We start from the raw sequence: 22,967 nt of genomic DNA, 5'->3' as shown, positions 1-22,967 counted from the left end.
TATGCAGTTTTCCTTTACAAGTTTCCCTCCGGGCACTTTAGGTTCTTTTATTTATCCTTTAGTACAAATACAATCTATACACTGAACAAGGAAAAATCTCAAATATCTATCAGCCGCAGCAGCCCTCATATCGTTTTCACGGCCCTCCTCCAGACCTGCTCCAACAGGTCCATGCCTTTCCTGTGCTGAGGGCTCCAGAGCTGGACACAGTACTCCAGGTGGGGTCTCAGCAGAGTGGAGCAAAGGGGGAGAATCACCTCCCTCGACCTGCTGGCCACGCTTCTTTTGATGCAGCCCAGGGTATGATTGGCTTTCTGGGCTGTGAGAGCACATCACCGGCTCATGTTCAGCTTTTCATCCACCTTTATCCTCAAGTCCTTCTCAGCAGGGCTGCTCTCAATTCATTGGTCTGTACTGATACTGAGGATTGCCCCAAGCCAGCTGCAGGACCTTGCACTTGGCCTTGTTGAACTTCATGAGGTTTGCATGGGCCCACTCCTCAAGCCTGTTGCCTGTCAAGGTCCCCTGGATGGCATCCGTCCCTCTATCGTATCAATTGCACCACTCAGCTTGGTGTCATCCACAAACTTGCTGAAGGTGCACTCAATCCCACCATCTATGTCTTTAATGAAGATATTAAGTAGTATTGGTCCCAAAACAGACCCTTGGGGGATACCACTCATTACTGGTTTCCATTTGGAAACTGAGCCATTGACTAACTTTTTGGATGCGACCATCCAGCCAATTCCTTATACATCTATCTAATAGTCCATCCATCAAATCCATATCACTCCAATTTAGAGGCAAGAATGTTGTGGAGAACTGTATTAAAGGTTTTTAAGAAGTTCAGGTAGATGACATCAGTTACTCTTCCCTTGTCCACTGATGCAGTCACTCCATTATAGAAGGGCACTAAATTAGTCAGCCACAGTTTGCCCTTGGTGAAGCCATGTTGGCTGTCTCTAATGACTTCCTCAGCTTCCATATGTTTTGACATAATTTCCAGGATGATCTGCTCTGTGATCTTACAGGGCACAGGGGTGAGGCTGACTGGTCACTACTTCCCAGGGTCTGGGTGTGATATTCCTTTTTCTCCAGTCACTGGAGTCTTCGCCTGACTGTCATGACATTTCAAATATGATGGAGAATGGCTTAGCAACTACGCCTGCCAATTCCCTCAAGACCCTGAGATATTCCTTAGACTAAAACTAACATCATCTATATTCCAGATCATCCTTGCATTTCAAATCTGTATGTACCTACTTGATATCCTTTTCTTTTCTGTTGTCTTGTTGCTCTTGGCAAACAGATTTTAATGGGATTTTGATAAGAAAATTTCAACAAAACCAAAAAACCAACAGTACTCCACAAGTTACTTTACAGTCTTAATATTTATTTTCATAACCATTTTGATGTAGGAGAAAAAAAGGTAGGATCAGAGGTTGGAAAGATGCTGGGGGCATAAGGTATAATGGTTCTAGAACTGCAAGACAGCCTATAATTAAATCTTTGTGCCCTGAGGCTACATTCTTCCCCTGCATGTAGGTGGATGAATAACTGACACCATGCTGGCAAAGCATATCTCACACTCCCCTCTAGCCCCCACGGGGCACTGCTGCCTGCTTGTGTCCCCCCTCTGCCAACAGCCCGAGGGCCAAAGGCCTCTCCGGGGGTCTGGACAGCTCTGCTGCTAACACAGCTGCTCCCAATATCATTCCATACAATTAAAGTTGGGGTTCTCGGTTTTATTTTAGAGTCTGATATGGCATTGAAACTCCATGCTAACATTAAGTTGTAAACTCCTCATTTTAGATATGGTGGAACTTTAGGAGGGGTAATACATTAAATTTGCCCCTTGAGAGCATGCGTTGTATTACCTCTATAATTATGAAATCATATGTGAGCAGTGTAATTTATGTGTGCATTGCAACACACACACACACAAAGAGTAACAAGTTTGTCTATGTGTCCTTGAATTCCACACGCACTTTTACTATGTCCTTTCCTACAGTGACCATGCAGCCTGCATGAACCTTGAGTTACAATCTTAAAAATGTTCCTCCATACATACAATTTCTGTTTGGACATAAACTGCCCTAACTCAGTGCCTGAGAAAACAACATTCACAGCTGCTGAAACAACAGCCTACTGAGACATGACGCTGGGAAGACGTTTTCTGATGCCCCATTTATCATTGTCATCACAGCGCACAACAACTTAATACAGGAAATTGCACTTGTGTATCGTAGAACAGTTATTCTCAACCTTAGAAAGACAATGCCAACTCATAATTGTATTGAATTATTATGAATTACAATAATCTTACAATCATTCTAAAAATAACATTTATGCATGCTAATGAGAAAAAATAATCAGCATAAAAACTATTACCTGCCAGCTTTATAACTACAGTTATTATAGCTAATTACATGTCTGTGGCAAGGGAGTACTTTGCTTCCTACAAGCATTTGGGGAGTCTTCAAAACACTCTCAGGTGAGGAGAAGCAGCAAGGAACAGACTAACTTTGTAAGCCCTACGATTTCAGAAACACTCTTCTAGCTATTTGTAGAAAGAGGGATACCACCCTCTTTCTCTCAGTAGTCACAGTCGTGCCTTTGATTCATGCCTGTCACCTGGCAATTCAGGAATTTTCTGGGCAGGTGCAGACTCCAGTTTATTGCTAGCACCCCAAAATGAGTAAAAGATACCGAGCCGCGGGAAGTGTAGCAGCTGTGAGGAAGGCAAAAGGAAAAAGATTCAGTATGACTGGGAATTGTCATTTAGCTCAGCTTGTACATAAAATGACATGTACTCCTCTCCACTGGGTTTTAAGGAGCTTCTGAACACATCTGAACCTGAGAACATAAGGTACCAGAGATACTGAGATACCATAATACACAATTACAGCAGCACAGAGTGTAGTATCTCTCATTCAAAAAAAAGGGAAAGGAGAAGACAGAATAACGTAAGATCACTCAAAGTTTGGTAGTAAACCTGCTTCCCAGAGGATCTAAATGGAGCTTGGGTGTCTCCCTGCTGAGAGGCGTCATTCACAGCTGGTAAACCCTAGGAGAAAGAGGATAGTTGGAAAAACAGTTGAGAAAGAGCTGGAAGACTTCGGAAACGGTGAAGGGGCCAAGTGAATTTAAGTTTATCTGGTTAACTCACTATTCCTGCAACGTGGTAGAATGTTGGACATTTAAGTTTTATCATTACCAACTCTTTTTAATGCCATGTTTTACTTTGTGATAACTAAATCATGGGAGCTAGCACAAAGGGATGGGTGAGTGATCTGTGTAGAAAAAAATAACCCCAAATACCCCAAACCAAATCAAGAACAAATAATGACATAAAACTGTAGCATTAGTTAGGTGCAAGTTAAAGCCAATGTGTCCTGTCCCACCACTTTTATTTAAAAAAAAACAACTCATGTTCTGAAGCTGTAGAGGCAAATTATCAGCCTGCATAACATCAGTGCAAAGACTGGCAAGCAGATTTTCATGGAAGCCTTCTTAAACACTTGTCGCGATAATCCTGCTTTTTTCAGCACTTTAAAAAGTGTTATTTTAAATGTACGTTTCATGGTTAAACACAATTGATTTAGAACTGTCCTATAACTGACAAATCTTACACGCTGGCCTAATTACTGACCTGATTCTGTAGATCTAAGAGTCTAATGTCAGATAAAACTCTGTAAAATGCAGACTTAAATGGATTAAAAAAAAAAAAAAGGGTAATTGCGGTATAAGTTACCGCATGAACACTTGCATATGGAATGACAGTTTTGCTGTCACAGCCCTCCCTTTTGCTAACTGATGTTAAAACCCTCTTTTGACTAGCATTGCTATTGGAGCAGTATTTTTTCAGTGAGATTGGTTCCCTTATCTAAATTATCACGAAGCTGCCTAAACGTTCACAGCACTACTGACACCGCTATTTCTGTGTTGTGGGCTTTTATTAAAACAAAAAAAAAAAAAAAAAAAAAAGGGCATTGTACTTTTTTAGAGCATTAAAAAAGGCCAGATGAAGCACCAGCGGTGCCGCTGAGCCCACCCCATTGCCACCCGCCTGGAGAACCAGGGGGTTTCCCTCACAGGCTGGTAGGAAAAACTGCAGTTTGGGGTTGTTTTTTATTTCAATAATAACCGCCAGGCCGGGTTTCCCGCCTCCTGCCGCAGCACCCACCGAACGCCCCCCCCTAAACGCCTCGGCGGCACCTCAGCGTCCTCACCAACGGACACACTCGGAGACAAGACACTGTAATTATTTGCCCCGGCCCGACCGAGGAGGCCGCTCCGCCCCGGGCCTGGGCCCGCCTGGGGAAACCTGGGCCCGCCCGGGTAAACCTCCCCGCGCCGGACACCGCTGAGGCGGCGCCCCGCGGTCGCCAGGCAACACGGGGGTGAGGGGGCGGGGAGCTGCGGCCCTACGCCTTTAAGAGGGAGTCGAGCACCTACACCACCGATCGGCGGCCACGCCCCTCTCCCCCCGCGGGGCGGCCGGCGAATGGGCGGCCGGCGAATGGGCGGCCGGCAAGGGGCGCCGCGGATGAATTCGGGGCTCGGCCGGCCGCGCCTGGAGCGCGGGGTGTTTGAGGAGCTGCCGCGCTGCTCCGGCAGCGACCGTTGTCGCGGGCGCCCCCCGCTCCGCCCATGGCCTCCCCGCTGGTAAGGGCCAGGCTCTGGGGCGCGCGGCCGGCGGGTGTCGCCCGGCGCCGAGGGCTGCGCGGCTACAGCGGGTGCGGCCGCCGCGCCCGCCGGTGGGAGCGCTCGGGTTGCGGGGAGCCCTCGCCATAGCGTGCGGGACGTTAACGGTTCCTGAGGGTGGGGGGGGCGGGAAAAGGAGCCGCGCGCACCCCGGGTCTGACGGCGCGCACCCTCTCCCCCAGCAGGACCCCGTCTTGATCCGGCCTCTCCGAGGCCACAGAGCGGCGGTGACAGGCGTCGCCTTCAACTCGGATGGCGCGGGGCTGGGTGAGTGCGGGGGGCCGGCGGCGGGGCAGGGCGCCGTTTGCTTTCCGGGCGGGGCGGCTCACTCGTTCCCTTCCCTCCCTCCTTCCCCCTCTCCCTCCTTTCCGGGCGCTGGTCCGGGAGCGGAGGCGGGGCGGGCTCCCGCGGAGGCGGGGCGGGCTCCCGCGCCGGCCGGGCGGGCCGAGGAGTCTCTGCCCCTTCCTTAAGCGACAACTTTTTGAGCAAACCACAAGGCGGGAGGAGGGGTTTGTCCCGCGGCGAGAGAGGAGGAGGAGGAAGTAAGTGAGGGGAGCGCCGAGGCCGGAGGGGCGGGGGGGGGCTGCTCCGTGCCTCCGCTGCTGCCCCGCACCTCCCGCCGTCCCCCGGGAGGCCTCTGGGCCCGCCACCGAGGGACTGGCTGCGAACTCGGCCGGCCGCCCGAGCCCGAAGCCGGGAGTGCCCGCAGCCCCTTCCGTGCTGGGGACGCGGGGGGCAGCCAGCAGCAGTTCGCGGAGCCCCTCTCTGCTCGGGGCTGCTCTTAATCGCCTGCGATGAGGATCCGGCTGGCGAGAAGATGGACGTGGGTCCGCAAAACCTGCGTGTTTCTCGGCTTCTTGACGATCGCTTACTTTGTGGTCGAGCTGTCCGTTTCTTCCTTTGGGGCCTCCCTCGGTGTGGAGAGCATCACCAAAGGGAAATGGGAGAGGCGATTTTCTGACCGAGCAGGCGAGGCTGTGGATTTGGCTCGTCCAGTTTATGACAAATCCCCGCCTGATCCTTATGCCCCGGGAGAATGGGGTAAGCCCTCTCGCCTGCAGCTGAGTCCCGAGGAAAAGAAACAGGAAGAAGAACTGATTGAGAAGTATGCGATTAATATCTACTTGAGTGATAAAATCTCCCTCCACCGGCACATTGAAGATAATCGACTGAGTGGCTGTAAAAGTAAATCTTATGACTACAGAAGATTGCCCACGACGTCTGTTATAATTGCTTTCTACAATGAAGCCTGGTCAACGTTGCTACGGACGATACATAGTGTTCTTGAAACATCACCTTCAGTGCTTCTAAAAGAAATTATACTGGTGGATGACTTGAGTGACAAAGTGTATTTGAAGACTGAACTTGAAAAATACATAAGCAGTCTGAAAAGAGTTCGTTTGATAAGAACAAACAAACGAGAAGGATTGGTTCGTGCACGTTTAATTGGCGCTACTTTTGCTACTGGTGATGTCCTCACGTTTCTGGACTGTCACTGTGAATGTGTCTCCGGCTGGCTGGAACCACTGCTCCAGAGGATTGCTGAGAATGAGACTGTTATTGTTTGTCCTGTCATTGACACCATTGACTGGAAAACATTTGAATACTACATGCAAACGTCAGAGCCCATGATCGGGGGGTTTGACTGGCGGCTAACATTCCAGTGGCACTCGGTGCCTAAACACGAACGTCTCAGGCGCAAATCTGAAACCGACCCAATCAGATCCCCAACTATGGCTGGTGGCTTGTTTGCTGTCAGTAAGAAGTATTTTGAGTACCTGGGTACCTATGATACAGGAATGGATGTTTGGGGCGGGGAGAACTTAGAATTATCATTTAGGGTTTGGCAGTGTGGAGGCATTTTGGAAATTCATCCATGCTCCCATGTAGGCCATGTGTTTCCAAAGCGTGCACCATATGCTAGACCGAATTTCCTGCAGAACACGGCACGTGCTGCTGAGGTGTGGATGGATGAGTACAAAGAGCATTTTTACAACAGAAATCCTTCAGCCAGAAAAGAAAACTATGGAGATATTTCTGAAAGAAAAATACTAAGGGAGCGTTTGAAATGCAAGAGTTTTAACTGGTATTTAAAAAACATATTTCCTGAGCTGCATGTACCAGAAGATCGTCCTGGCTGGCATGGTGCTATCCGCAGTGCAGGAATACCTTCGGAATGCCTTGACTATGTCTTACCAGAACATCATCCTACTGGGGCTCACCTTTCTCTCTTTGGATGTCATGGTCAGGGAGGCAATCAATTTTTTGAATACACGTCAAATAAGGAGATTAGATTTAACTCTGTAACTGAGCTATGTGCTGAAGTCCCTGAGCATGAAGATTTTATAGGTATGAGGAACTGCCCAAAAGATGGATCTCCTATCCCAGAAATTATTATATGGCATTTCAAAGAAGATGGGACTATCTATCATCCTCATTCAGGAAAGTGCCTTACAGCTTATCGTACAACTGAGGGGCGTGCTGATGTGCAAATGAGAACTTGTAATGCTGCAGATAAAAATCAGATTTGGAAATATGAGAAATAATAATTGCTGGTAGTACAAATCTAATGGACTGTGATCTCCAAGGTTTTTACATGCGTGAGCAGATAGTGATGCTTGATTGTATACCTTGGAATGTCTTCAGATGCGTCTATAGTGGTGTAGAAGCTCTATCTCTGTGGTGAACTGTATGGAAAGAAAAAGTAAATACTGGGGTTTAGTTTCTAAAAAGTTGAATACAGATATAATGCCTTTTATTTTTGTAAAATTTTGATCTGTTATTTTCTTACTCCGCTCTGTCTTCATTACAGTAAAACAAAGGCTTTTGCGTGGAATGAGGAGGTATTTTTTTTCTTAAAAAAAATTATACACATTAAACTTGCAAGATAACGTTACATGAAAGTAAAGATTCTTTACTTAACAGAAGTAAAAGTTAAGGTCCTTGCAGTGGAATTAACTGACCTATGTTGCAGATACATTTATAACACATGTATCTAACACCCTAAGTAATGCTGCTGTAGCATGTGATTGAACTCATGTTGATGTGGAAAGTTGAATCTTAAGCCTTGTAATATTCTGCAGTTTTCTGGGAATTTGCATGCTCTTAAGGGTTTCAGGGTGACAACTAGCTACATTACATTGAAGAAAAAGAATTTTTTCTAGTAGATGGGCTTTGGCACTGTTTTGCAGTCTTGTGCCTATTCTGGAAAACTTACCTCATGAGGGTGACTCAGGAGCTCTCACGCGTTTAGAGAAGAGTGTAGTAGCAGCGGAACTGAGGACATGCTGGCGGTACCACAAATGGGAAGAAATAGGTATGGCTACGAGTAAGAATTCTGTTTAAAGGTAATGGAGAAGGGGAGAAAGCATAGAATAACATTAGCTACTGCTGTTTTGTAGCTATGTATTTAATATTTATGTTGCCTCTGTGTAAGTTTTTCCATGTTAAGCCTGGCATCCTAGGGACTATACCATGCATCCTTTCTTTTTTTTTTTTTGTCTGTCAGTGGGGTGGAGGAAGGAGACACAGAGGAAAACTTGGGCTGTTTTATTTTGCATCGTGTGTCTTGACAACAGCTGGCATACATCAGCCCTAGGTAGAGTTTTGAAGTAATGCAGCATATGCTGCCTCTTGCTAGTCACAATAGTACCATGGGAGACCTTGGGTAAGGTTGGGAAGCTGGAGTCCCTGAAGTGAAGGCAGTTAAAAAGGCAAAGGGCAGCTTGGAGAAAACCAAGATTTGTTGGTTAGGTGATTTACAGAACAACTTATTTAGAATGTTTTCTGTATCCTATTTGCTGAGTTTTGAAGAATATTGATTCTTGAATCATGTCGCTAATCTGAGTGTGATTATAAACAGTAGATGTGATAGATATATTGTGTACTTGAAAAGAAATCTTGTGTTAATATCAGTGTTTTTTAGATTTATATGATTTAACTTGAACACTTATCTTAATGTTTCAGGCATTCCAGCTTTTTTGATTACTTTCACTGAAGTAATAAATGTTCTTCAGTAGCCACAGCGTAGTAATTCTCAACATGGAGCTGGTAGGTAGGAATTTGAGCCTACTGAGCATTAAGAATCTGGACGCTTGAGGAATGTAGTAGTTATGCATTTGCTGCAGGTGTTAGTAGGTAGAAGGATTAAAAGGGAGCAAGTGAGACCTGAAATAAGTGAAGACTTGCCAAAAATAAAGCGAGAGTAAACTAAGATATATTCTTGAATTTTAGTGGTTTAAAGAGTTGAGAGCTTTGGGTTGAAGCAGGCTAAGATAGAGGGGGAAGAAAATTTGGAGCTGAGGATGTAGCGTTGAATCATGCTAAAATTGTTTGCCACTGTGTGGCATGGGTTGTTTTAAGTCATTAACTTATTTTTAGGAGATTACTTGCAATTTGATTATTTTTTTTTCCCTAAGCTGACTTTTTTTTTTAAAAAGGGCACTTCTTTACTATATAAGGGTGACATTCCTGAAAAATTCCATTCCGCTCTGCAGCAAGGAATTCTTTTGTGGACTTACAAGTTGTGAACCATTTATCAAATTTTAAAAGGCAGCCAGTCCTTATGTACTGGGGCAATAAATTATATAAAAGTATGTGCTTTTGTGAAAAGCTTGCAGTAGATTGTTATATCCAATAGAAATGACAGGAAAAAGACCTGGGTTCTCCTACATGGCAGAGCATAAATTGTATGTGCAATGCATGTTTCCTCAGATGAAAGTAATTAAATGGTGTGAATATAGACTATGCAACTTTTATACAATTAACTTTTTTAGGACTTGGCAAAAACTAAATTTCATATAAAGAACTACCTTCAAGTTAAAACTGACATTCGAAGTGTTCCTTATCTATTTAAGCAATAAGTCTAAGTGAATCTGCCTCTTAAAATTTGTATGTATCTGAACACTTCTTCCTCCCTCCACCTGCTATTCTATTTTTGTGGTTATATAAAAACTGAAAGAAAAAAACCCCGAAAGTAAATAACCTGGCCCTAAAGTTAAAAAAACTAAATTTCTTCTGAATGGGAATAAAAAGGTTGAGAGGGGAAGAGGGGCTAGAGAAGGAGAGAGGCAGAGAAGGAAAAAAAAAAAAACAAAACTTGCCGTTTCAAGTTTCCCTAGTTTTGAACTGAGTTGCAGCAATTCTACAGAAATACTCCAGTTTTTCAGAGTGTAAAGATTTCTGGAAAATCTGAAACTCTGAAAGATTTTTCTATTCTGCTAGACTTTGAAAATTTGGGGAACACTTGTATATATTTTAAACTACTGATTTTAAGTGACTTAAAAGAAATTGAATGTAAACTTAACACTGAATAAATGTGGGAGGGCTTTGGGGTTTCTTTTGGAAAAAATAAAATCCAGAATGATAATTAAATGTCTGGCTAGTGTGCTGACACTTTTCAGTTCTCTTTCACTTGTGTAAGTACATACAGTATACAATAAAATCTGCCGTGAACTTGAACTTATGGGAGTTATGAAAAATTCTTCGTAATTTATCCACTGTGCTTAGAATTCTAGATTGGTTCCCTTGACAGAGGTTCAATTAATAATTGTTTTCCTCCCAATAGGAAATCTTGTGAATACCTGTTAAATGTGTTTGTATAGTGATGTTGCACCTTACCATACTGAGATTTGCAAGGTTCCTGTAAAGTGTGTGGGTTTTTTTGGTGGTGGTTGAATATTCACACGCACATCATGTGCACAGCCCTGTACTCCATCTGACCTGTAATTCTTGCATGAAGTGATTTAATTATACTGGAGATTGGAGTATTGGGGGAGGCCGGGAAAGGGTGCCCAAGGGGTATGTCTAGCTGTTAAAGCCTGTCTAAGCACGTCTCTTCTGATCTTTGCAAAACTTTCTTATAGTCACTACTGTGGTATTCTGGATAGTAGAGCGTAATGGTAATTCCATATTGCAGCAACTTGTGTCTTTATATATACATGTATATATGAAAATGTATACCATCAACATTCACAACTTATAAGTTGAACTTGGTTTCATTGCAAATACCAAAAAAATTTTTTTTGGTGGCACATGCGAAGTCCAGATGCTTGTTTAGGGAACTGCAGCAAAGTGGTGTGTAAACTTGGCCTTTGCAGAAGGCCAAGTCTTTTATTCTTTTGTGTTCAATTCTGTTATGACTCATCACCAGAAAAACAAATTACCTAGAGATGCATCAGCTGTACTTGGGTGTGTACAGAAAGCACTGATGTTTAAAAAAAAAAAATAAAAAAAATTTCACTGAGCTTATAAACTAGACTAAATTGCGTATTGGAATCCGCTCAGTGAAAACTTCCAGCTTTCTTTCTAGTTATATTTTGCAGTTGATCAAATACTTTTGTTACTACAGCAAGGACAAATTTTGTCTTCCCCTTATAAACAAGGTTCTGGTTATGTCGTGTTTTCTCCAAGGAGCATGTGTAACAGACCTGTTTATGGTGCAGACCATCTTAAAAAATTGTTCTGGACCTTCTGTGTTTCTTCTGTCTCAGTTCCAGTACTTTAAATTAGCCTTAGAGATCCATTGTGGACCGTTTACTGGTGGTCTGGCAGTTGAAAGTCAGACTGCAGGGTGCTGGTGTACTTAGCAAGTGCTGACAGAACATATCAACTGGGGCCGGTCTGCGTTGCTGTAGGACCCCGTGTGTAATCTGTCCTGGAAGGTCCTTGCTCCCCTCCTTTCAAACACTTAAATGCATAGACAACACAAACTTGAGGGGAGAAAAATGCCTAAAAGGATAAAGAAGCGATTCTTAAGATACTGTGCCTGAGTAAATCGGAGAAGCATTGTTATAAAGTAGGCAAAATCCCTTAAATGGAATTAAAAGAAAAACCGAGAAGTTTATTTGATAGTAATAAACTTACAGTAGAGTTTTCATGTATGAAACTGTTTTAAGATTAGTATTGATAATAGGAATTATTGCTGGCAACACTGTTACCTTGTAGACCCTTGTATTTAGTGCCTGTGGTTAGCCAAGATAAAATGTTTAACATACAGCAAAATGCTTGGGCATTGGCTGCATCCTTGGCAGGATAGGGGCCATAGTTAAATGTAAATTCAGAGTTTTGTCTTGGAGTTCCCTTTTCTGAGTTTATGCCTCTCATACCATTCAGATAAAGACTCACATCAGCCTTAGGAAAATAATTCTGCAACGGATCTCTCAGTTACTCCCTCTTTCCCATGCAGGTCTTGAACCCCTGCCCTCAACCACCCCTGGGGTGGTGTCTGCTGGGCTGGAACTGTATTATCGGAGATAATAACAGCCTTTGAGTGTCATGGTAATGAGCGGGTGGCTTCAAGGCAGAAGCCTATTTCAGGATGCTGTGTGAGCTTAGACAACAGGGAGTCCAGAGGGAGAACAAGGAAGACGCTTGTCGATGTCCCAGGGAAAGGAGAGCTTCAGGTCACTGCTTGTGTCTTATTAACCTTGGGATAATCCATCTGTGAGAGAGTAAGCTGCAAGAAACTGGGTTTTGAATTTATTGTATTATCACCTTTTAAAATATTTCCTTCAGTTTTTAGAACTGAAAGCAAAGAGGGCTGGTATTACATGGCCTTTGTGCAGTTCATAAGGCCCCTCTTAGTGTTCCACAGGTAATTGGCAGTTTGTGCATTATTTCTTTTTAGAAACCATCGATCTTGTCTGTTCTGTGTTCCCAATGTGATGCCTTCAAATTCTGTTTTGGCTTACATTTCATTTTTTCCTTTCTATTTTATGCCACTCTAGGTCACATTTTTCTGAATCAAAGGGAAAAAAGAATTCAAGTACAATTAGAAAGAGCCTGCTGTAAAAGAGAATTCTGAAAAGGTGGGAGGGGGAGTATCCTATACTTCTATGTCAAATTTAGGCCTATTGGTATGGGCATAGGGATAGTCTGGTCCCATGTCTTTTACCAGAAGCTAGCCTTTTGTGAGTAAAAATAATCTCTGCTGAATTCCTAAGGAGATTTTAATATCTGATATTTTGTTTGAGGCTTGCCTTGATACATGTGCTAATAAACAGACTTTGTTCCTTTGTGCTATGTTGGTACGTGAAAGAGGTTGGGAAGGGAAGAACCATGTCTTCAACTTCCAGGAGGTCCCTGTTCCTTCTCTCCCTCCTTTTCTGTACTAGGGCTAGGAATTTTATAATTGCGAGGTGGAAGTGTGAATCCCTTGTTTTTATTTGTGACCTGTGTGCTAGCACTTAAGATGTGAAGATAATGGGAGTGGAGGGATATCACACTTACCAGTTTAATTCAACTGTTCATTGCTTTTGCTGCTTACAGTTTCCTGAAAATGATCAAGGTCTGGATTTCTGCCTTGTCAAATGTAGATAGGATGGTCCACCTGTAAAGTGATTACAAAAAAAATAATAAATTTATCTCTTTCTATTATCAGACCGACAACTTCACATTGTGTTTTGAACTAGACACATGTTAGTACTAAAAAATTGGTACTTAATTCAGACTACAGAATTATCATATTCACTAGTGTAGATATCTGAAGTGTTTTAGAAATGATCTCTTGAGTTTAAGTTGACCCATCTTTTCAGAGTTAAGCACTTGATGCTTGAAACAAATTCCGTCTCGGAGATCAAAGGGAGATCACTGAAAAATTTGTCTCTTGTTCGAAGTATTAGGTAACACCAAATCTGGATTCATACTTAATGACATGTGCGTGATGTTTGGCTTTGGATTTTTTGTTCTCTATCTTTAAAGTACTTGTAGGCCAGTTTGCTTAATGTGTGTGGGAGTTACCTGTTAAGAATTATCTTTTACACCTCCCAGTCTTCTGATGTTCTTCCAAAAGCCTGATGTTGGCATTGCTGGCTGCCAGGCTTCTGCTCAGGCCAAGTATCCATTAAAACCCAATAACTGCTCCCTACCCCTAACACCCGGTGAGTTCACTGGTGAATCCAGATCCATAGTCATTAGCTCTGTGTTTGTGTGGTTGGTTTTTTTTTTTCCTAATAACACAGACCGGACTTTTAATACCTTTTATTTCTTGCCAGCTACCTCCTCTTTGGATAGGTTTCTTATGGTGTGGAAGCTGAAGACGCAATGCAGAGTTTACAAATTTGTAGGCCATGCGGAAGCGGTGACCAGCGTACAGTTCTCACCAGATGGGCAGCTCCTTGCTTCAGCTTCTCAAGATCGTACTGTCAGACTATGGATTCCTTGCATGTGAGTCTAACTGGGCAATGCTGGCTATGTGTTTCATTAATGTACAACAGGAATATTGGAGTCTTTACCCAAGCAAAGTTTCTCTTTCCTTCCCACATCCCTGACTGGGCTTTGACAGAAACAGAGACTGGGAGCACAAGCAACACAGTTCTTTACTGTGTTACTTTGTTCTTTACTGAATATTCTGTAGTTTCTGAAAACAAATACAGTAATTCAGAGGTCATAATTTCACATGTGTAGGACTATGCTTGGTAGTATTCCTCTGGCTTAAAGGATATATTTCTTTTAATAAGCATTGCATGGCTGCACTTCATTTTGCAGGGACAAGTGATGAAGGAAAAAAAATAGCATTTTTGTGGAAAAAAAAATAAATTTTAATTGACTTGTCATCTTAGACTGTTCTCAAGTAGTAGTGATTACGAGTTATTCAGAATGATCTTGGAAAGACCGATGTTTCTTTAAGTCTTAAGCATTTTGTAGATTACTATATCAAAAATATAATAAATTCTCTTCCAAATACTGCGTGTAGGCTAATGCTGCTAGTTAGCAACACTAAGATTTAGCCTGTATACACTGCTTTTCCATTTGGATAAGATTCCAAATATGTTGAGTTTTACAGGGTTTTAAACTCTTTCAGTTTAATATAATTGCGTTTTGGTTTGGTGGCTTTTTTCCTAGTCATGGAGAATCATCAGTACTGAAAGGTCATACAGCATCTGTTCGTAGTGTGAACTTCTCGCATGATGGCCACTTTCTAGTTTCAGCATCCAATGATAAATCAATAAAAATATGGAGCATTCGCCGTCAGAGCCTTTTGTTTTCCCTATTTCAACACACTCACTGGGTTCGCTGTGCCAAGTAAGCGTTATTTTTATTCTCTTTTTAAAGAAGCAGAACTCCTAACAAGATGTTTTTATTTCTTATGTCTTTATTTATGTCTTTATTTCTTTTATTTCTTAAGAAGAAAAATCTGTGGATGATAAATGATCGTCTATCACTAATAATAACAACATCTTAATAAATCAATCTTACACGCACATGTCCTATCTCCTAGTTGAAGTCTGAAAGCTTGCTCTGTGTTAATATCTGCACATATTAAATTTGTTACTGGCTGTTAATTCTTTTACTTTAAAGGACAAATAAGGTCTTCTGTGTTTATTTTCAGTAAGTATCCTGTCTGTTTCCCCAGTCCCATATGTTTTTGTGCTCTATTAACTTATTTCACAGCATTCACTTGTTTCTATATTTATTATGCATGATGGGGGTTTTCTCAACTATATTTGGAACAGTAGTGATGTGAAATAATGGTCATGAGTCAAAATGAGTTAAGCTTATGTAATTGGAAAAGGTAAAAGAAATGGTCTTTGTACCGCAAGTTAAGATCGCATTCTATTTAAAGTTAGGGCAGCTCTTCAAAGACAAGAAAAGATTGTTCTTTTGCTGGTGTTCGTTTTTTTTTTTTTTCTTCCCATATTAGTGGAAAATCTGCAGCTGAGAGGCCTCATTTAAACCTCTTGAGAAAGAAATTTAACACTGGTGAAGTACAGAGCCTTACAAAGTTCCAAAGTATCTGATCGTTGAGAAGAAAAATTAAAGCTCTAGGAAATCATCTGTGGAAGTTCTTGAACAGTGTTCTAATGTCCTTGTGCAATTGCTCAATATGGAAAAATAATAAGGATTGGTGAAATTACAGACAGATCAATTTTCCTGTTTAAAAACCTAGTCCGACAGTCTATGAATAATCATGAATATTTTGCTGACAGTTTGTGTGTCTAGAGAGAACTCACAGGAGAATATATATGTAGGTTAAAATTGAATGCAAGGTTCTACTGTGTCCTCTTTGTCTTTTTGCCTATAGTTTTCTATAATAATCTCTGGCATCTGAAGTGATAACCTCAGGCTGCTGTTACCTCCCCACCGCCACTTTCTCTTGCTTTATGGCTGGTTTTAGTTATAGTTGATTATGAAATGGGGTGGGGGGAAGTGGGTGAAGAAGCTTTTCAGTTTTATTACTCCATGAGAAATTCAAATGTTCTTTGAGTGTTATACATTTTAATTCCAAACAGGCTTTCCTGGTACTGGTATCTTGCAATTTATATCTCTAATGCTAATCTAGGTAATGTCAGTTGCTTAGTAATGTATATGCTTGCATATTCCAGATTTTCACCTGATGGAAGACTAATAGCATCTTGCAGTGAGGATAAATCTGTTAAGATCTGGGACACAAGAAATAAAACTTGTATTGATAGCCTCTTAGATTATGGAGGGTAAGTGTTACTGCAAAAATGGGGAAATGTAAATGTGTCGTTTTAATGAGATTAAACTCATGTTTTGTGGTGTTAACATATATATGTTTTTATCTGAAAATAGATCAAACTTCTTTTACCACCCATGTCAACTAAAATAATTAATTTCACATTTTTATGAAGAGACTAATTGGCTGCACTTTTCTGCACACTGCTGTTTTCCTATAGTCAAGAAATAGGCCAGAGAGAAGTCAGATTGTTCTTGGATATTTAAACACTTCCTGTTTTTCCTCTATTTCGATAACACTATTTGATATTGGATGTTTCAACAAGGAAGAGAAGCTTAAGAATTCTCCACTTGTTGGTGAAAACAGTATTCTGTTATCTTTAGTGACCTGCTGTATTTAGGTTTAGAAAATACTTGCTTTTACTCATTTGCAGTTTTGTTAAACATATTGGAACCAGAGTTTTAATTAAAAAATACAATGGAATACTAATCTTGTATGTGTGCTTTGCTAATTTCGTGACTGCTGTCTCTGTCCTTTTTCCAAGCTAAAATGTTACAGCTAGATATTTTGCTCTTAGACAAAATTATTTTACTTGCAGCTTACAAACTCTGCAGCACTTCCTTCTAGGAACTTCATACTCCAACACAAACTGTGAAGGTTTGAGTCAGGACAATTATACTATCTCTATAACAAAAGCCAGATTATACAGTCTGATATATCGTGCACATCTTGTTTTCTTATGCATATTTCAAATGCTTGAAATAACCTTATTTGAGTTTCCATACAGGTGGATTCCACATAAGTTTGTGTTAACTCAGTATTTTTTACACACACACACATACATATATATCTCTCTAACTATTTCCATAGAAACATGTAATCAGTCTATCTTCATTAATTATATTTAGATTTGCAAATTTTGTGGATTTCAACCCAAGTGGTACATGTATAGCTTCTGCAGGTTCCAATCATACAGTGAAACTGTGGGATATTCGAATGAACAAGTTACTGCAGCGTTACAAAGGTAAAAACAACGTAGTCTGTATTTTCTTTAGAATGGAGCTCTTGGCAATAAAATGTGATTTACTTAGATTATATGGTTTCATTCCTTACTGGGGAAAGTGGACAAACAGGTCATACTGACATTTTGCAAGTAATGTTTGTAGTCTAGCAACCCTAAAAACCCAAAATGAATCCTGATTATTCCTTTGCAATGCTTCTCTTAATTTTAAAACAGAACTAATCAAATACTTTGGAGAGTCTGCTATGCCCCAGCACTTTGGTTGTTTTCCTCTTAAATGAAGTAGGTTGTTCTTTGGGAATTAGAAGAGTGAAGAAATAAAGTGTACGTTTTTTGTTAGTAAAGTGTACATTTGCTGTTAGTAGGTATCTATAGTATTTGAATATTGTCTTCTGTAAATTAGTTCACAGAGCAGGGGTTAACTGTGTATCGTTCCATCCTTCTGGTAACTATCTCATCACCGCTTCTACTGATGGTACCGTTAAGATTTTGGATCTCTTAGAAGGAAGACTTATTTACACTCTTCATGGACACAAGGTATACACAATAATCCTATTTAAATGAAGAATTTAATAGATTATTCAGTGCCTTTTCAAAGGGAAAGTAACATTTATGTCACTATGTCTTGTATCTTGCAACTCGCGGATAAACTTTAGTGGACAGCAAAGTGTTGTATTAATACACCTTGTCACAAGCACACAAGGAAATACATCACTTCTACCTACAACCATGCAGTCAATCTGTTATTATTGTATGCATTCTTAATGTTAAGTAATAGATAATGTTCTGAATTAATTAATAATTCACTTTCTTGCTTGTCAAAATCAGTTATTTGGCACATTTAGTCTTTTTGTCTTTTGAAAAGCAGTGCATTCTAATGGGGGGAAAGCTTATGGAAGATAACTCTTGTGAAGAATGGCAGACATCTTATCCCTTTCCTGTTAATGCAAAACAAACCTTACTTTTGATAATGAATCACTCAAGTGCATTGTCTTGAGTAATGTAATACATACTTGATAATTTTTCATTGCAGTGTTAAAGCATGAAATCTAAGGGAAATGCCACTATTTTCCTAGTATTGATTGTAGTAATTGTAGTGCAGCATCTTACAAAGATGTGCAATATTAACTCTTCAGTCAAGTTGTTTTGCAAAAATTTCACGACAGTTAAATTGTTCCTTATTAAAATTGAAAAATCTATTTATATTAGATAATGGCATAGGTGTTTTTCTTCTTGCATTACAATACTACGATTACAGCAATAGCATAATTTTACTGTATGCTGATTTTTTTCTTTCAGGGACCTGTACTTTCTGTGGCTTTTTCAAAAGGTGGTGAAAAATTTGCCTCAGGTGGAGCAGATTCTCAGGTTTGTGGTATTGTCTCTCTATGTTAAATGTCTTAATGTTTGTTACAGTGGATGGGACTTAAATATAGTGTATCACAGTAACAGGCTAATTACAGTATGCTGACATGCATTCTGTTTAGTAGTGTGTTATATAGACTTTGTTTAACCTAAAGTTAAATTGAGGAGAAAAACGGTAACATACACTTAAAAATGTCATCTTTACTTCTCCTCGCCATAACATCCAATTGAAAGACCACAGTACTAGCCACTTCTGTTTTTAAGTATTAAAATAATGATTTTTAAATAGAAGTATTTAAGCCTTGGGCTACAAATTGCACCACTTAACTAATATTAAGGAACATTTCAGACTCAAACTCTTATCTTTTTCATTGTTTCCTGTTATAAAAAGCTAAAAGGTCAATGTAGACACAGAAAGCCATGCAGTAGAAATGAAGATATGAATTTACCATAAATCATGTTTATATTCTGTTTTGTGGAGTTTGAAATTGTCTAGTGACAGAGACAGTCTTGGAAAATAAATACTTTTCAATTAAAAACTGCGGTATCATTAGAAAGAATACGGTCTGTTCCTGGTTTTTACTTGATGCTTCAGGTAGCACACTTTCTAGAATGACTTAAAAGCACTCAAAGAAAAAAAATTAAAATTGCTTTCTATCACAAGGCATTAGTAAGAAGCAGTGCCAAGGCTTGCAGTTAGTGGAAAAGTGAAAATGTTAGTAAACTTCCGATATTAATTTTACAAGCAAGGAAAACAAAATGGAGAAAAGATATTTTTTCCTTGAACCACTGGTCTAATCTTTTATTTTCCATGCTAAAGTTTTTTTACGAGACTTTTTCAGTTCCAAAATGAAACTTTCTTTCCTGAGTTGTTGACCTTACTTTTAATGAGTTTTATGAGTTTCATGACCTTACTTTCTTTTGAGTTTTATGATGATTGGTATATTATACTTAACTTGGGAGGAAGTGAAGTACATGTAATAAACTAGGTGACATGACAGAAGGTTAATTTGAGAAGCTGTGATGATGGATAGGACCTACAGTATGAAGCCCAACTCAACCTCCCAAATAAATACCAGCATACCCTGGGAATGCCTGTCTTATTACAAGGTTCCTTTGAATTTGGGGCCCCCTGGATGACGTGCAAGAGCAGTGCAGTCATGTCATTGCCTTTCTCCTGCTCTGACTCTGTGCTGTAGAGCTGGTGGGACGTGTGATCATGGAGCGAGTAGGTATTCTAGTGCAAAATCTCTAAAATGACTCATGTTTCTCAGCAGTTTGGTATAGTGGTTTCATGATGAATGCATGAGAGGGAAGATCCAGTTTCATCAGGAAGTGCTTTCTTAGGAAAATGTTAACTTAAAAGTAGTCATGGTAGGTTTAGTAATCCTGGTTTTATCTACCTTACAGAAAGGCATGTTTTTATCTATTGAAGTTTTTTCCTTTTTTTTTTTTTTTGGAGAAGGTTCTGGTGGGAGGGGACTACTAATTTTGCTGTAACTTTTAATTTTGTATTGTAAGTTTTCAAATGTGCAGTGCTAACCATGTGTGGTAGCTGCCTATGTATTTATCTTTATCTATAGGAAACGCAAGAACTTTATTCCTCAATGTCCAATTTCTGTTGGTGTGTATACACATGTACTTCACAAACATCTTTTTTTTGCCGACCTGTCCACAGACCTCTTCCAGGTCTGCTGGGACAATAGTTGTGGGACCTCTTCTCAACTCGCTGTGCTAGAATTAAGTTGGTTTGCTGTAAATGTAGGGTGTATTCCTCTGGAAAAGGTCTGCTGACAGATCAGCACTATCAAGCTGATGAGCAGACTGGTCTTAAAAATATCATCTTTTACCACTTGTGCAGTATCCAAAAGCTACTGTCTGTCCACAGCATGAGTTGAAGGCAGGTGATTCATTATAAGTTTACCACAGATTACTTGCTCTATACACATATTATTTTGAGACTAATACACTTTCAAACAACAGATAAAATATGTTTTTCCTCCATCAAAGAAGGAAAACCAGTATCTCCGCTTCTAGTTTCAAGTTTCTTTCTGGTTGGTGCAGAGCCAGCTGAAAGCTTTGTTCAGAAGCACGTTGAGTATTTGAAACAAGCACTGAATACTTCTTTTGGTTTTTTTTGCTTTTTTTCTCAATCAAAAAAACCCAAACTCAAACGTGTAGAGTTCTGAAGTTCATCTTCATGTGCATATGACAAATTATTTCATTTACTTGCTTTCATGGAAGGCATAAGACCTTTTTACCCTTACTTTTAAGTGAAAGAGCAAAGTTATACCTATTTTTGGAAGGTAGTTTCTAACAATGCAGCTACTTAGAAATATATTAAATATATAGGAATACATTAAATAAATGCTTGGAATCTCTGTGAACAAATCTGATTTGTGCTGCTCATGTATAGCTTATTAATTTCTGAAAAATACTTTTAATGGTTGTTAAAAATATTTTTGTCTGGACAAGCAACTAATTTTAAGTCAGATCATGGTCTCTTCTTAGTGTTATAAACTTCCTTTTTTGTTTTCTTTTTTCCCTTAGCACTTAAAGTAATAAAGATGACACAAATAATGTAAACTTGTGGTAAACTTAATTGAATTATGTACATATACAATTGTTTTGTGATACGAGAGCGCAACATTGTGTGTTATGATTTGGTTTCCTGGTCTATCCATAAGGCTGGATAGACTACCTTCTGCTATCTTACCTCTGCATTCTGCTACTCTTCTTCTGCATTTGGCCATGGTGTGACTGTTGTGTATTGTTTCTACCTTGAATGTAATTGGAGGAGGTTCAGAAAACAGATTCCTGTTGCTAAAACACTGGAACCCCAGGGGGTTTAGAGTTCTGTGGAGCTCTGTCATTTCTCTTATCCCCTCAAACTTTCTCGTTTGACCTGCAAGCCTTTATAGGGGAAAGAAGTTTGATAGTATAGGACCCCTTGATTTGGCAGAAAAATAACTTAATACAGGCTAGTGGGGCAGAAGTTTGCTTTGTTTTATGAATATTGAAACATCTTTTTCGAGATTTCTTTTAATTATTATTTTAAATAGGCTGAACCACATCTATTAGACTCAAAGTACAAGATACTTTGGGGAGGTGCCTGTGTTGTAGTAGAGATCAGACTGAGTGATGACAGCAGGCTCATTCTGGTGTGATCTGATAGTAATAACAGACTTCACTGAATAGTTATGTTCTGGGTACTGAATAGGCTTCAAGTAGTTACTAATACGATGGCTTCTTACAGGTATTGCTATGGAAAACCAACTTTGATTCATTTGATTATAAAGAAGTTCTTAAACACCACATTAGAAGAACACACATTGATGATCCTCCTCATCTTCTTGATATTTACCCGAGGTCACCTCATCTCCATGATGAAAAACTTCAGTCAGTTGAGGTGAGAGCAATAAGTACTGTAATAGAGGAAACCAGAAACTTTTGTAAACACTCTCTGTCAAACTTTTATAGTTAAATGCGTTCTATGTACACCACATAGCTGTTTGTTGTTATGTATAGTATTTTGGAAGTGACCATAGCTTATGAATCCACATTAAGGTTACTAGGCTAGCTGAAGCTGTCAGATTTATCCTGGTGAATTCCTTTTATACTTCTTGTGTAGGTCTGTACTCTACGCCTGATTTAAACAAAACATAGGTGATATTCTGATTTATGCTGAGGTAACATGTTAAACTGTTACAGAAGATACCTGAATCTTCAGTGAGCTTTAGGATACTACTCAAAATATGTCATTATAAGCAAGGACAAGGTGGTGTTATTACTGAAAGTCAAATACTTGATTGTCCCAAGTTGTCCCTCTTTCCAAGACTTTTATGTATTGTGAGAAGATATTGATGTCTATCAAAGTTTAGAAAGCCTTTCTAGGCTGGAAGTGTGTTTTATGTCACTATAGAGTAGTAGGTCTGTGTAGTCTGATTTTTTTTCTGATAATTTCATTTTGCAGCTACTTTACTGTCAAACCTTCTCCCAAAGACCCTTGGAAGTATTGGGAATTAAGAAACCGAAGTAAAATGTAAAATATTCTATCAGTATTTGAAAAATGCTGTGTTTGTCAGGTTGTCTGAAAGCTATGCTAAACAGGTGAACAGTGCTATGCCTTAGACAAAACCATTGTCTCTTCCAACCATGATGATTCTATGATTATACACTAAAGCCCCAGGGATATGTTTGATTGCCCTTGGTATAGCTGGATAGCTTCTACATGGCTATCTTCTGCTTACCTGTACTTCTATCTCGTCTTTGATATTCTCCAGATAACTCCAGTATCCAAACGCTGTATCTGATATAAATCCAGGAAATTTTTGGTTGCTGTTATATACTAATAGAGCCCTATAGAAAGTCACCATTACCCTTTTTTGCATTATAAAATGCAAGTACTGCTGCCATGACATTTGTTTCTTCTTAGACTTTTAAAACCTAGAGATT

At 40.1% G+C, this 22,967-nt stretch overlaps 2 protein-coding genes across 6 annotated transcripts in view; both read left to right on the top strand.

Annotated features, from left to right (window-relative positions):
• Positions 1–4,488: 4,488 nt before the first annotated feature.
• Positions 4,489–22,967, top strand: part of POC1B (POC1 centriolar protein B) — a 54,188-nt gene continuing 35,709 nt past the window's right edge. The window contains exons 1-9 of one of the 5 annotated variants that reach the window (XM_074574758.1): positions 4,489–4,668; positions 4,890–4,974; positions 13,701–13,872; positions 14,551–14,730; positions 16,032–16,139; positions 17,035–17,150; positions 17,551–17,684; positions 18,447–18,515; positions 21,769–21,921. In XM_074574758.1, the coding sequence (XP_074430859.1) occupies positions 4,654–4,668; positions 4,890–4,974; positions 13,701–13,872; positions 14,551–14,730; positions 16,032–16,139; positions 17,035–17,150; positions 17,551–17,684; positions 18,447–18,515; positions 21,769–21,921 (1,032 nt within the window). In that variant the 5' untranslated portion in view covers positions 4,489–4,653. Of the gene's footprint in view, positions 4,669–4,889; positions 4,975–12,495; positions 12,516–13,700; positions 13,873–14,550; positions 14,731–16,031; positions 16,140–17,034; positions 17,151–17,550; positions 17,685–18,446; positions 18,516–21,768; positions 21,922–22,967 lie in introns of those variants that run through there. The other 4 variants (XM_074574798.1, XM_074574767.1, XM_074574777.1 and 1 more) reach the window with 4 other exon arrangements.
• Positions 5,220–8,718, top strand: GALNT4 (polypeptide N-acetylgalactosaminyltransferase 4). Its single transcript, XM_074574746.1, has one exon. It carries the CDS (start codon positions 5,502–5,504, stop codon positions 7,251–7,253), a length of 1,752 nt encoding a protein of 583 aa, XP_074430847.1. The 5' UTR covers positions 5,220–5,501; the 3' UTR covers positions 7,254–8,718.

The sequence above is a fragment of the Larus michahellis genome, chromosome 1 (assembly GCF_964199755.1).
Source record: "Larus michahellis chromosome 1, bLarMic1.1, whole genome shotgun sequence".
Classification (NCBI taxonomy): domain Eukaryota; kingdom Metazoa; phylum Chordata; class Aves; order Charadriiformes; family Laridae; genus Larus; species Larus michahellis.
The sequence above is the reverse complement of the archived record's forward strand: the minus strand, read 5'-3'. Positions and strand labels throughout refer to the sequence as shown.

Excerpts from the sequence above, each read along its gene's own strand:
- GALNT4 (XM_074574746.1), top strand. The coding sequence starts at position 5,502 with ATGAGGATCCGGCTGGCGAGAAGATGGACGTGGGTCCGCAAAACCTGC.